This window comes from Podarcis filfolensis (assembly GCF_964270895.1).
Source record: "Podarcis filfolensis genome assembly, chromosome: 6".
Lineage (NCBI taxonomy): Eukaryota > Metazoa > Chordata > Lepidosauria > Squamata > Lacertidae > Podarcis > Podarcis filfolensis.
In genome coordinates, this window is record NC_139609.1 from 29,668,076 (window position 1) to 29,683,484 (window position 15,409).

Here is a 15,409-nt window from a genome sequence, read left to right on the forward strand (position 1 = left end):
AGTGTGTTGTGCTATAAAACTCTTAAGTGTGATTTTTGAGGGTGGAATTGGAAGTGGGTCTCATTCTCTTTTCCACCCCAGTTCTAATTGCTAATAAATTTAACTTTCAGCTGAAAGAAGAATAATGTTATTTTATTTGCACACACACCACATCCATCACGCTAGGCCATGATTAACAAAGAAGATGCAAATATACTAGCTTTGCAGATTTCCGAATCTCCATAATTGCAGCCTATTCGTTTTGGGTGAGCCGCTTACAGGAGTCAAGTCAGGAAAGTGAAAGCATGCAGAGGCGTATTGGACTGCCAATCACTATCCGGTAGTGAATTAAATATCTTAAGACTGTCTTGTAAAATATATTAAAGCCGGAGATATTTCACATTCCGCACTCATGCTCAGAGTAAATGATTAGCAATTCCACTGGAAACAAGAGCCTGGTAACTGAATATGGCCTGGATCGTTGGTTAACTCCAGTGGTGGCTGGCAGCCATTGGGACTTACAGTGGTACCTCAGGTTAAGTACTTAATTTGTTCCGGAGGTCCGTTCTTAACCTGAAACTGTTCTTAACCTGAAGCACCACTTTAGCTAATGGGGCCTCCTGCTGCCGCCGTGCTGCCGGAGCCCGATTTCTGTTCTTATCCTGAAGCAAAGTTCTTAACCTGAAGCACTATTTCTGGGTTAGTGGAGTGTGTAACCTGAAGCGTATGTAACCTGAAGCGTATGTAACCCGAGGTACCACTGTACTAGGGAAGGAGGCAAGGCCCAAAAGCAGGCGAAGCCAGAGCCAATGACAGGCAGACTAACCCTCCAATACTTCTCTGGTGAAAATAGGGACACCTTTCCATACCATCCAACAGTTCTCCAATGAAAAGAGGGATGTCCAGTGCTATTTTTCTAGAAATCCGCTCACACTTTCGCTGTGGCAGCATTGCAGAACAGCAGAGGCCCTTCTAAGGCCCCAATGTTGGGATCTCAAATTCAACCTCCTCTCCAGATAGGTGGCATGGGTGTAAACCTGTGCTGCCTATCAGGAGCCAGATCCTAGCCTGCATCCAGGATTGGCAAATGGGGGAGCAGGGCTCTAGAACTCATGGACTCTAGAACTCATGACGAACCCCTCCCTCGTTCTCTTAGAGTGGCAATAGTGCCCACCTGAGAGCTGCCAGAACTGAGTTCCAGTTAGTTCTGGCTGGGGAAGAAAGCCCTGGGGACATCCTATTCCATACCCTCCAACCTTTCTCCGATGAAAATAGGGATGCCCTAAGTAAAAACAGGACTTTCTGGGATCAAATCAGAAACTGTAAATCCAGGACTATCCTTACAAAATAGGGACACCTGGAGGGTCTGGGCAGAACCAACTAGTTTTGTCCCCATCCTCTTCTCTGCTGAGATCTACAAGGGCAACACTGAGGGCTTGTCCACATTTTCCATGTCTGTGCTTTAAAACTCTGTGCAGCAGAACCGGTCACGCTACCCTAAACCGCCTCTGAGAAGCCCTGAGATTAAGGAGCAGGAAGTTGACCCTCTGGACTGATTGTAAATAGCATTTCCACCCTCTGGACTGATTGTAAATATCAAGACAGGCAGGCAGGTGCTGGCTGAAAGCAGGACGGGGTCAATGCAGGGGGCGAACGTTGTTAAGAGACTCCAATTCCCCCTCAGAGAACTACAGCTTCCAGAATGGTTTATCAATCAAGCCCTCTTCCCAGGGAACTCTGGGAATTGTAGTTCAGTGAGGGGAGTAGGGGTTATGGCCATACTACCCTGAACACGCCCGATCTTGTCTGATTTTGGAAGCTAAGCAGGGTCAGTCCTAGTTAGTACTTGGATGGGAGACCACCTGGGACTACCGGGTGCCGTAGGCTAAGGCACCCACCCTGCGGAACACCCTCCCATCAGATGTCAAGGAACTAAACAACTATCTGATTTTTGAAGACATCTGTTGGGAACCGCCCAGAGTGGCTGGAGAAACCCAGCCAGATGGGCGGGGTATAAATCAATCTTCTATTATTATTGTTGTTGTTGTTGTTGTTGTTGTTGTTGTTGTTGTTGTTATTATTATTATTATTATTATTATTATATAATTGTGCTTTAAAGAGATGGTTTGGATGTAGCCACAGAATTTTCATTCACCTCAGTATGGTGGAAGCTGCTCCACCCTGGGGTTTTCTGGTAGTGGTGGCACTTTTCCTTAGACCATTAGGTCTAAAATGAAATGCATTACATTTTTGCACTGAAAGACAACAATAATGAGTGACTTTCCATTTCTGTAGGTCAACAGATAAATGTTAATTTCTTCTGGTATTCAATTCAATGGAAGAATTTTTAATGCAAGGCGACCTGATCCTAATAATTTCTCTCAGAGGAGAACCTGACAATGAGATATTAGGGTGTGTCTCTGCCTCACTGGCTGCTTCCCAAGCAAACACCTCACAGGCTCAAATCACTTATTCTCACTGATTTCGTTGGGCTTAAATGTATTGACTCTCTATTGGACGGGGGCCGATAAAAGATTGTGAAGCACATTGGCTACTCCAAGTCCTACAAATTAATAATACCATAAAACTGTCACGTTATGCCGGGAAGTGTTTCCTGTGGGCTGGATGTTTTCCCACTTTTCTTTTTACCTCAAAAATATGTCAGCATTTGTTACTGCCATTTTTTGCTCTCCTCCTTCCATAATGAATGATTGCTGTCACATATTGGATTAGGAAGCAGATTATTCCTATGATTTTTTTTCTTTCTAATATGGAAAAACAGCTTTTGTGCTCTACAATAAAGCTAAAAGCATGATTAAAGCAGCAGCGTATGTCTCCTTCTCATACCCCATTAGGCCCCAAATTAAATGCATATATGTTTGCTCTGGAAGACAATGTTAATGATTTATCTATATTTTATGTAGGTCAATAGATAAACATTAGCTTATTAATTTGCTATGTTGCCGATCTGCTTGGATTTAATTCGCTGAAGAATGCTTTGGAGCGCGGGGCACCCTTATCTTAAAACTTTCCATACTTCCAAAATAAATGCTTTGAATGAGGCGTTTTGGCTGTGGCACCAGTACAGCTCCACAAATCATTGTGTTATGCAGTGCTGGGGTCAGCGTTCCCTCTTGGGTTTTTTGGGCGGGGAAGCTGGATTTTGACTAGATGCTCTAAACTAGGATCCCTTTCCTGAGTGGTCTACCTCCTTCCCCTTGTTGTCGCCACAACCTGCTCAATTGCTTCTTTCTCTGAGCCCCTTTGGAACCATCTTCCAGAGAGCGAGACACAGAGACCCAAATGGCCTCAACCAGAACGTAGGCATTTGGTGCTGCATACCGTCCAACTTTTTCAGACCAAAATCCAGGACGTGGCTCTTTCGGGCATGAGATCGCGGTGCAAGAGTGCAGCATCCCAACTGTCCGCTGTGATCTCACACACACACACACAAAAAGGGATGTCCTTTTTTTCCCCTGGGACACTTGGTGGGTAGGGTGTTGCCAATTCCATGTCACAGAACAGCCTTCCAGCAAAGATTTGGCAGGGATACTCACTTTTGACTCTCAGGTGTCTCTGGAAGACGTGCCTAAGCAGTTGTTTAAATTTTTACTGTATGGCCAGTCATGTCAATTATGGTTCCATGCTGCATTTAAACTTGCAAATGTTTTCATAATCCTGTGCATCGCTCTGACATTTTGTGAAGGAGCAGTATGTAAGCACTCTTATAAATAATAAAATAAAATAATAAAATACCGTAGATTCCGGCGTATTAGGCAACTGGGCGTATAAGACGACCCCCCAAATTGGCAGCTGCCAATTTGGGGGGTCGACTTATACGCCCAGTCTTATACGCGGCATCTTCGCTGGGCAGCAGCAGTGGGCAGCGGGCTCTGCACCGGGAGGAAGCTGCCTGGCGAAGCTGCCCAGTGATGCTAAGCTGGCTTCGCTAGGCGGCTTCCTCCCAGCGCAGAGCAGAGCCTGCCACCCACTGCCGCTGCCCAGCGAACCCATACCCGGCGTATAAGATGACCCCCCGACTTTTTAGAGGATTTTCCGGGGTTAAAAAGTCGTCTTATATGCCGGAATCTACGGTAAATGCCGCAAAGCTTTACTGCATTTTCTACTTGCTTCTTTTGCTGGTTTGCCTGCTCCCTCCCTCCCTGTCAGGGACCGTGCTGAGGAAGAATGGTGGGAGCCTCCCCCTCCTCCCGATTCTGAATCTTCCCAGGAGCAGGAGGACAGTATAGATTTGGAACAGTGGTTCGCAGAGGGACATAGTTCAGAAGGCAGAAGCTGGGAAGTACTGGATGGGGAACAGCTAGGAGAAGAAGCACTGGGAGAGAGAGCGTTAACAGATTCACAGTCTTTGGACAGCATTCCTCCAGCGCCCTCCACAAGGTCGAGAAGAGCTCAGAAAGTGACAGAACAGAAAGCACAGAGGGGACAAGCTTAGGTTACAAGATGTAGGAGTGACATGGGTAGGGACATAAGGGGGTGGAATTCTTTATTGGCAGCACTGCTATTCCTAGGAGATGGGTTCTTTGTTCTCTCAATGTGATCATTAAAGTTTCTAACTGGTAAGAAGACTCCTTTTCCTTTGTTCTGTTTATCTACTGCCAAGGGGGAGAGGAAGATGATTCTCTGAAGCCTAACACTCCCTCAGGCCTCATCACTTACCTTGTGGCCTGGACTTTCTGGGCACTGGTTTGCAGTTTCCCAATCCACATCTGAGCCTCTTTTTCCTTCCTGCCGCTTTCCCCAGGAAAACTTGCTCTCTATCGCTGAGTCGGAGGAAACAGCAATTCCACGAATTGCCATTTGCTCTGCTGCAACAGTAAAGAGTGGGTTTTTGCGGGGAAAGCGCTGGGACAAAAAATTAAACTCTCAGACATGAACCTGGAAAGACTGGACTTGTGGCCATAAATGCAGATCAAAGGTAGGTGTGGGTGAGCTCTTAGAGAAGGCAAGTCAGCAAGCAACATCAGGAAGGAGGAAGGAAAAAGAGAGCAAATAGGACCCAGGGATTAGTCCTCACTGTGATGTGGGCCATGGCAATTGACTGACAATGCCCATACAAAGGGGGTAGCCGGTTCTAGGCATTTGTTTCTCCCAGATTCTTCTATGTGATTAAGAACATAAGAACACACGAAGCTGCTGGATGAAGCCAAAGCCCTTTCAAGTCCAGGATCTTGTTCTCACAGTGGCCAACCACTGAACCTAGAACTGTGTTCGCAAGATTCCAAGAAGTGCAAGATCTAGCAGATAGCTCTGTTCCAATCTGCACTTTTGTCTGGGACAGGTAGATCTCGTCCACTTATATCGGAATTAGCAAATGCCTCAAATATTCCTATACGTAACGTAAGTTATTTAGAGTTCCTCATTCTGTCAGAAAGCTACCATTTTGCTGGTAGTCAGATAGTTTTGCTGTTATCAAACATTTGCCTAATGCTTTTAATCTAAAAGTCTTTAGTTTCTTGGGGAGAGAAAGAGAGAGAGAGAGAGAGAGAGAGAGAGAGAGAGAGAGAGATTTACACACACACACACACGTTGTCCATTCAAAGAAGTGCTTTTATTGCCTTGATGCTGTGAACTGTTCCAGAAATTGTTTGGTCTGTGTGGTCCCCTCTCCCTCACCTATGCAAGGTATTTTGCAAGAATGGAGATTTAATTCTGTTGGGACCAAGATAATATCCAAGGTGTGGAAGCAGAAAATGAGTTGTTAGTCCTAGTCAGTTGTTTATGATTAGCAAAGAGTCTGGTTAGGAAATCCTGACCTGCAGCAAAGCCTCCAATAAACTTTGCTAAACATTTATGAATGGCCGGATTCTTGCACCAAATGACAGGGCAGAGGTCTCTTGGCCTCTGTAGCATTTTGACCTGTTATGCAAGATCCAGGTCACACGATCCCAGCATTTTCTTTCTTAGGGGTGCTCTTCCGTGGGCCTGCAATGTGATGACCTGTGCTCACCCCATCAGCTCATAAGCAAAATCTTTACTTTGTATGATACATTGCAATTGCATTATAATGGCACAGGCTGGGGAAAGAACCAAAATCCCTTAGCCAAAGACAAGATCTGTCAGTGGATGATTCCATGAAATCCAAATCACTGTTTGCTTCTGGCAGACAATGGGTGTTCTAGAGATTGATCTCTATAGACAACATAGTTCCAAATCGCTCAAGCAAGACAGCCAAGCCATATGTTGTTGATCTAGTTATATTCAGCAGAAGAATGTTTTTTTAAAAAAAATAAAAATGCAAAGCAATCTGATTTAACATAAAACAAATACAGGGTCTCCCCACCACCACCAGCTCCCAGCTAATTTGTCCCACAGGAAAATCTATCAGTCAATTAAAAAAAAATATTCAATTTAATGCTTTCATAGCCTACAGGCAGTCCAAGGGGTTAATATAAAAATTTCAACTTAAAAATACAATGAACAGCAGAGATAAATACATATTCCTTCCTGAAGCCACAGATGGGCGATCAATAAGACTCTGAAACCTTCTTCAGGTGTTTCATTGAACATGAAAACATTACTATTAATAATAAATTTATTACTCGCCCTCCACCAGCAGGTCCCAGCATGGGTTACAACAATTTAAAAATCATAATTAAAAAGAGTTAAAACAGATTACAGTCACAGGGACGGGGTGGGCCCTGAAAACACGCATCTCAGGTGTCAAGAAAGATGACGTCGTCTTTATATTAGCAAAGCGCAAGATTAATTTTAGGCGGTACACTAGGTCAACAGGAGCCAAATTGAGTTGTATCACCTAGTGGCATTCAAGGACGAGTGAAAATATATTTTAAAAAAAAACAAGTGCATGCCAGTTGCAGGAATATGCTGAAAACAATTGAAGCATTATTTGTGTTAGGAAGGCAAGCATTGTGGAAAGAGCTGTAGAGTTATGCATGTAAGGTAAAAGGTAAAGGTAAAGGACCTCTGGACAGTTAAGTCCAGTCAAAGGCGACTATGGGATGCAGCGCTCATCTCGTTTTCAGGCCAAGGGAGTCGGTGTTTGTCCACAGACAGCTTTTCCAGGTCATGCGGTCAGCATGACTAAACCGCTTCTGGTGCAACGGGACACCGGGACGAGTGCCAGAACTCATGGAATCACCATTTACCTTTCCGCCACACCTATTTTTTCTACTTGCACTGGTGAGCTTTTGAACTGCTAGGTTGGCAGGAGCTGGGACAAAGCAACGGGAGCTCACTCCGTCATGCAGATTCGAACCACCAACCTTCTGATTGGCAAGCCCAAGAGGCTCAGTGGTTTAGACCACAGCGCCATCCGCGTCCTGCATGCATGTAACCCCAGCCAGCCACTGCCCCAAAGTCATGTGGCTCATAACTTCTGAAATGGGGGCCTAGGTCTGGGAATGGAAGTTTCCTACACAATTTAGAATCCAAGCTATCACAGTTCTAAATTTTGTGGGGAGCCCCTGCAGGTAGAACGGGCTCCCCACTTCAGAAGTTTTACCTCAACACATTGATAGTGACAACATCTGCCAGAGAAGCCATGCAACTTAGGGGGTGAGGCTGAATGCACGACCCCACAGTTCCTTTCATCACACTTGGCCTCCTTTGGCATGAGTAATTCCTGAAGAGGTTTTTTCTCATGCCAGAATGTAGGCACACCAACTTCTTGCAAATAAACCGAAACCGAATGGCTCTATAGCTGTTGAAATGCTTTGAAAGATGAGAGGCGCAGAGCAGTTTAGATTACCAGCCGTCTACAATGTACTGTGCATAAAAATGTCAGCCTCGATGGCAAAGTTCAGCATAAAACAGTGTCAGCTAATTTAATCATTTACCATGAAAATACCAGTTATCTTAATCGTACATGGACTTCTTAAAGACTGGTGCATAGTTTTGCGTAATTGAATTGCGACTCTGAAGAATGGAGAAAATCGTGGAGTTTTAGCTTCTTAGCAAGGCAAGCAAGGACCTTCGCATTCCACTTTAGAGATTATATACACCGTGTTTTCATTATGTGTGCATTATACTTCTGACAAGTCTGGGCTTATAAGGGAAAGAGGAAAGCTCTCTGCTGCTGCAGTTATCTTGGGCTGCTGTCCTGTGTGGAAAAAGGTTCTGCTTTTGTCCTTTGGATCTGGGAACACAATGGGGGGACGGTTTTTGTACGCCAAACTGAACGTTTTGTCTGTTGCGTTTCCCATCTAGATGCCTGATAAACTACTGCAACAGCAACCTACGGAGGGCCAGGATGTCTTCATTTTCCATCCGAGCGAGAATTGTGTAGCATGGAGATCAAAGCGGCTGGGACCGTGTGTCCAGCTAGTTAGAACCCATGAACAGCTGTGATGAGCAGAGCAGAGATATGGAGAAAGAGGCCCAACCCTGACTGACTGGAGCAGCATGGCGGCCAGGACAGAGGAGCCCCCAGCAGCAAGAGAAACTAAACAGATTGACTCTCAGTGACTCATTTAGCTTCAGGATTGGACAAATCTCTCTCCCCTGCTGGCAATTTGGCTGAGCATCAGTGGGCCAGATACCAGGATGAATAGCTTAAAATAATTAAGGGGAGGGGGGAGGGGTTGAAATCTGCAAAACTGCTCGCCGTCCAATTCTTTCCCATGTAGTAGAAGACACAAAACAAATTACATTTAGGTTATTAAATATTAAGTCATTGGTTTTACCTCCATTTGGCCCAAAGCAGGAAACTGGAAAACGTTCAAATTCGATATCATTGTGTTGATGGGCTGTTTATCATCGAGTGACTGACTGGATTTTGGCAGTTCGGAAGGGTCTTTGACACATGAATGGAAAAGAGGCACTTCAATTCCCCCCTCAAAAAAGGGGGGGAATAATTAATTCAGCAAACAATTTAGGCATGAATATGAATGTGTACAAAACCAAAAATGCTCACAGCCAAGGAGGGGTGTGTTGTTTTTTGCTCAGTGATCGGGACTTTCAACCTTGTGTTGACATTTGGGGCCCAGCCTTTGCATCCACTGAACAAGGTGGAAATTCTGACGCTCTTTCCAGGAGAAACAGGCTGAGATCCCGGAAGCAAAATAGTCAGTGCTTTGTATTTAATGTGTGAAACCAGAAGCAACAGGCTCGTTTAGTAGCAGAAAAGGTCAGTTAAAATTATAGAGACATCCTTTGGAGCAAATCCTCTGTCTTGTATTTGCATATTTATGAACTAGAGATTACGACAGCCCATTCCATTTATTAGAGCAGCGATGCTATAGTTAATAGTCTGTCAGCATTTCCATTACAAACCCCCTTTTTTCTGAGTTTTAATATCCCAGCCACTTGAAATCATGTCAAGCAAACAAGTCACTTTTGTCGGGCCAGGTGCAATTCTTTTTTTTTCCCCCCTGTTTGTTTTTCTTTAATTTAAGATCAAAATAGATTTCAAGGATTTTGGTCCGTTTGGACTTGAAAGATAAAACCAAACACATAAATGACTCCAAGTTTACTCTGCTACTCTTACTTTCCCACCTTCTCCTTTCTGGGGCAACTGGATAAAACAACCAGTGCTATTTAAAAGTGCCACGCCAATCTTTTCCCAAAATGTCACAAATTTGGAACTATCATCCCCCACAAATCTGCCTATATAACCGAAATCCTTGTATCACTTACTTTAGAGTAGTTCCACTACAATGCTGGGAATCTTTTGAAATTTGTAGCCTACATCACGTATAGCTTTAACAACAGATGGATTAAACTGGAGCATTAAAGACATGGACGTCAATGAGATGAGCAAAGCAATTCAAATCTACCTTTCGCCAAGTGGGGAGGGTGGGTTACTTGGGGAGAGGTGTCCCTCTGCCCAGCCTCTCACTGGCTTCCACTGACAGCACCCCTCCTTCTACCTGCCAATCATAAACACTGGCAAGACTGCGGTCAGCTGGATGCTGCCAGGACCAGCCAATGGAAGGCCCCAAAACTGGGTATCCTGGGGGCAGAGTTGTGCATTGGGCCTAGTGCAGTGATCAGCTGGAAGCCACCTAGAGTGGCTGGAGAAACCCAGCCAGATGGGTGGGGGCATAAATAATCAAATTAATAAGATGATGATAAGATAAATCTATGCCCATTCTGGTCTCTCGGCAGCCAAAAATAGCATTGGAGAGGCAGTCGGAACTATTTTCACATGAGATGTCCATACAATGAGACTATCCTCTATTTTCCAAAATCCGTTCTTGGCTATTCAACCTCTGTTCCCTGTAGTCTCTGCCATAGTCCTCCCCACCTCCAGCATTCATGTATGATAGCCTCTCACACTGTATCATGTATGATAGCCACTATACTGTTGGTGCTGACCTTTAAAGCCTAAACGGCCTTGGCCCAGTATACCTAAAGGAGCGTCTCCATCCCCATCGTTCAGCCCGGACACTGAGGTCCAGCGCCAAGGGCCTTCTGCGAGAAATGAGGTTACAGGAAACCAGGCAGAGGGCCTTCTCAGTAGTGGCATCCGCCCTGTGGAACGCCCTCCCATCAGGTGTCAAAGAAATAAACAAGTATCTGACTTTCAGAAGACATCTGAAGGCAGCCCTGTTTAGGGAAGTTTTTTAATGTTTGATGTTTGATCATGTTTTTAATATTCTGTTGGGAGCCGGCCAGAGTGGCTGGGGAAACCGAGTCAGATGGGTGAGGTATAAATAATAAACCAGACACTGATAGATTCAGAATGCAAAGTTTTGTATCACACCTTCTCTAAATTGGATGTGGAAGCCAAAGGGTTTTATCCAGCAATGACCCAGCAGAAGGCTCTTGGCTGTTGTGACTGGAGCTCACTGGCATTGGTAGGGCAGAAGTTAGGGAGGCCAACAGTTGGCAGAACCAGAGCCAATGACAGGCATGGGCAACTCATTCTAGCTTTATCCCCGTCCTCAGAGGTGGATTTAGGGCAGCGTGACTGGTTCCACAACCCTGGGTGCCAAGCCTGGGGGTACCACAGGGCGCCACAACTATGATTTACTACTGAACTGAGCAGAATGGAAGGCAAGAGGCCGGGAGGGGTGCCAAATTTGGGGTTCACTGAACTTTGAAATACCGAAGTCTGCCCTTTCCATCCTCTTCCATGGTTAGCTCTGCAAGCACAACACTGCGATTAAGGAGGCAGAAGCTGTCATGGCTAGTGGTTCCTGCTGGACTAGTTAATTAGGAAAGCGTGGGGGGCTGTTTGAGGGCAGACTAAGGTTGGTTGGACAGTAACCCCTTTGCCCTAATGGACCAACCTCAACTGATGGGGAGGGTGGCCATTTTTGCCCATTCCACTTTCTACACTGTTCCAAAAGGTTACCCAATCCTCTGGAGAAGATAATGGGAAACACAGCAGCTGCAAGGGGAATTGGCAAAATGGCCTCCTCTCCATTCCACTGTTGGAAGAATCCAGTCTTCTCTCCATATGAAGCACATCATTGGATCCAGTGCAAAGCCTACAGTTTACCAGTTCTGATCTGGAGAGTGCACATATATTCAGTTTTCTTTCCGGATCAGGTTTAATTGATGGGCAGGAATCAAATAAACGAGCTTTGCACACATCAAGCAGGAAGGAGGGGTATGCCAGAAATCTACTCAGATATATGTAGGGTATGCAATAATGTTTTACTTAAAATATATTAAATCTGAAGGCCAGCTTGGCAGCAGTTCACTACATACTTGATGAGCTGTACATTGTTTTTTATTTTGCGGGGGGGGGGGGAGCAAGAATGCCAGACAGAATGTTAATGTGTGCCTGAATATTAAGAAAGACTAATTATTATGCAATTAGTCACAATAGGATATGTGCAATTGAGTAATAATGTTCTGGGTGTGTCATGCAGGTAGTGTCACTGCCAGTTCTCATTTTGGTATGAATTAAAATTATGCAATGATTTACACCCTGAGCAATTGTCATAATTATCATCAGCGCGGCTTTTCATTTAAAGAAGAAACAAAGAAGCCTCCCCACCAAAACAGAGTGTAGTAGGAGTGTTGCTATCCGTGTAATAATTCCGTTTCTTACCTTGTCGTGTTTCACAATTAAATCTTGTAGGATTTCACAATTAAAGACAGAAATTCTACAAACAAGATGGAACTGTGCTCACAGGTTTGTGGTTTAATTTCCAAGGGCCCAGCCCAGGTATGGAACTCTCTCACATCAAACTGCCTTGACATCTCAATTTTTAACGAGTTCATTTGGAATTAAGCCTACTGAGTTTATTGGGATATATTTCCTGGTGTCAAGGGAGTGGCTAAAACCACCCCTCAGGTTCATTCCAGGGAGGGAATTTAATAAGAAATGCAACAAAGGATTCCAGCAAGACAATACTCTTTATCAACTTCACTGCAGTAAAGCACAGTCCCGTAAGTGATGGGCATTGTACAGGTAGCAGATTTCACACAGCCTTTTCTAATCTTTTACATACAGCTTACATCATTCTAAGTACATAACTATTTCCACGTTGTCCATTCCATGTCAGCCATGACATGACATCTTCACGTTTTGGTGAAGACATAGACCAGTTGAGTTTATGTTAGCACACTGGTAAGCATGTTTAGTATAAGGCAAGAAACCAGAAGAGACGAGGGAGAAAAACTGAGGGGATGCCATTAGCTGAGTAACTACAGTAGTAACTACAGTAACTACAGTAGTAACTACAGTAACCTGACTAACCTCACTAACTACAGTAAAAAGGTTTTTTGGAGGGGGGAGGAGTCTAGCAGGGGAAAAGGAGGCTCTGTCTTCTCTTTAGAAAGAGACCTCTTATCAGACCTCTTATTGATTTAATTATGGATTTATTTTATTTACAGGTTTATAAGCCACACTTTCATTTAAAAAAATACAGCAAGGCAAAATACAACATGTAAGAAAAAAATATCAACCAATGTATCTATAAAAACTTCATTTACAATGTCAATAAATACTGATTGGTTAAAATCATGCTGTAAAGGCCTACCAAAAAAATAAATCAGAAAGCATCCAACAGGAGGGATGGTTTCTGTTCTAGTAGTAGGGCGGTCCAGAGGGCAGGGCCTGCCACGCTAAAGGCTTGGTCCCTAGTGAGGGGCAACCAAGCCTCAGGAACATGGGGAACCACCAGAAGTCCTCCATCACCAAGAAGCATCATAGTAATGAACTAATCACTATTGCACAGAGGTCTACTCCAACCAAAGTCTCAAGTGGAGAGTCAACACAGTGCCATAAAAGCGCTGGATTTATACTGGGCAGAAAGAGCGGGGTCAAAATTCCTGCTGAGCAACAAAGCTTGCTGGCTGAGCTTGACCACCTTACCTCTCAACTTAATTCAGGGCTGAGGAATCCAGATATTGTTCGACTACAACTTTCATCATCCCTCACCCACGATGCCTAGGGTTCATGGGAATTGGAGATTGAAAATATCTGGAAAGCTGCAGGTTCCCCGTCTCGGACTTATCATAACCCTCAAGTTAATATGCTGACCTGAGCTTTCTGTAGGAAGCTTTGACGTAGATATAATTAGGAGCAGTGCTAAAACCAGGGTAAAGACTTGGGTGAAATCCACAGCGGTGCTCCATAAGATCCTTAGACAAGGAGCTACATGCTTGCTTTCCATTACGGAATTTGTTGCCTTTTCTATTTAAATCCCAGAATCCCAGACTGTTATGGCTAAGGTTTGGATTAATGGGCAGGTTCCGAATTGCTGTGAGCATCAAGACCTAAAGGGCATACCTGGCTGGCTGTCTTTTCATTTGCATCAGGGAAGCAGGCTGAGTCAACACTCTGGAGCTAAGAACAGGCTACCTTTTGTACCTCGCATCTCAGATGTGGCTTGGCAAGCTAATAAAGATGATGGCGATAAAAGGTTGGGGAAAATGAAGCAATTGTGCATGTGCTTTGAGGGTGTCAGGAAACATTCATGGAAGCAATGAAGATAGTAGGAGAGGAATTAGGGCCATGGGTTAATGAGGTAAAACATCAGAAGTGATTAATAGTAAGCCCATTATAGGCAGTCCCTCTACCCTTGGAATCTGGCAGAAGCATCTTCCCAGCCAGGTGGACTCCTTTACAGCACTCACAAAAACAGGTATGCTACCTGTTTTCTCACTACACCTGCCAGACGTCAAACACTGCATCTATTTCACTGGAAGGTTTCCTTGCTCTACCCATTTTGAGTCCAAAATCCTGAATATTAGAAGATTAAGGAGGCCAGCATTAAATAATAAACTGAACATGTACAGATTTGTGTCATCTAAAAGGCACCAAAGAAAAGGTATATCTTTCAGTAGTAAATGGTAGCTGCCAGATTGGAAGGAAGCCATTTGTTCTGTGCAGGAAATTCCCTTTTCTCGTTCAAGCATGCCTGTGTTCCTCAGGCACATCAAAGTTAGGCAAACAATATATGGATCGGGTCCTGAATGCGCAGTGGGATATCACGGGCCGTGGCTCAGCGGTCTTGTCCACAGAAGGTCACAGGTTCAATCCCTGACTCTCTCTGTCCTGGGAGAGATCTCTGTCTGAAACGCTCAAGAATAAGGCATCTTCCCATGTTTCTCTGCCGTGTGAGCAGTTCCCCTCTCAAGATCCCCACAGCCACCACCTGGGTGCACAGCCACTCGGTGGGTCAGGTCAACACCAAATTGATGGCAGTGCAAGATTTTACGGCTGCGTTCACTCACTTTCAGAATTCCATTCGACTCCTTTCTCTTTTATTTCTTTAATTTATGAGTGGTTAGAACTGTGAGCGGCCCTGTCTAGAACCTTAGTGGTAACAGGAGAAATGGCCCGGTGCTCTGAAGCTGGACTCCCGGTGGCAAGGTCAACTCCTGTCAGTGCGCCCATACTGCCCCAACCTCACCGCCACCCTGCTCCTAGCACCATACCAGTAAGCAGTAGTGGTGCCACTGCCAGGAGCTCCACAACAGCACTCTAGCCAGCCAGCTGCTCCCACTGTGTTAGCAACCTTGGGCAGGCCTTGGCTAGAAAGGAGTGGTCTATTTGCTCAAATGAGCACAGAACCTGCTGTCATACATCCAACTCCTTGTGCTAATCTGCAGCAACAAATATATATCAGATGCCTTTCTTATGGTTTGTCGATGCAGGGAGGTTTTTGCTTTCCGAGAGTGTGCCAAACACAATGACCTCAAACCTTCCAGAGATGTGGAGCCTTCTTTTCTCGCACCCACGAGAAGCTCTTCCCTCTATTTCCCAAGAAATCATTCTGTACACCTACAAACGCTGTCAAAGCCCTTCTCTTGACCTCAGTCAATGCCTCATGGAAGCCCATTGAAGTTGATGAAAAACATCCACTCCGATTGTCTGAGCTTTGGGTCAGATCCAGCAATTTATACCAATTTAATTTCACTGATTTAAACAGACTTGCCACTGATTAAAACAGGAGTAACAAGCCACATAATTTATTCCCAGCAGAGGAAAATTACTGCTAGCCATAGAACCACAGAAGGCTATACTTAATGACATTGACACATA

At 44.7% G+C, this 15,409-nt stretch overlaps 1 protein-coding gene across 4 annotated transcripts in view; it reads left to right on the forward strand.

Annotated features, from left to right (window-relative positions):
- LOC310765583 (uncharacterized protein) overlaps nucleotides 1-15,409 on the forward strand; it is a 267,886-nt gene that overhangs the window by 226,558 nt on the left and 25,919 nt on the right. For 3 of the 4 annotated variants that reach the window (XR_014549642.1, XM_083620780.1, XM_083620783.1), the window contains one exon: nucleotides 8,170-11,840. The exons of the other annotated variant lie outside the window; for it this stretch is intronic. Coding sequence is in view for 2 of the 3 variants with exons in the window: in XM_083620780.1 (XP_083476906.1) it covers nucleotides 8,170-8,248 (79 nt within the window). In the remaining variant the exon portion in view is untranslated. Of the gene's footprint in view, nucleotides 1-8,169; nucleotides 11,841-15,409 lie in introns of those variants that run through there. 4 annotated transcript variants of the gene reach the window in all.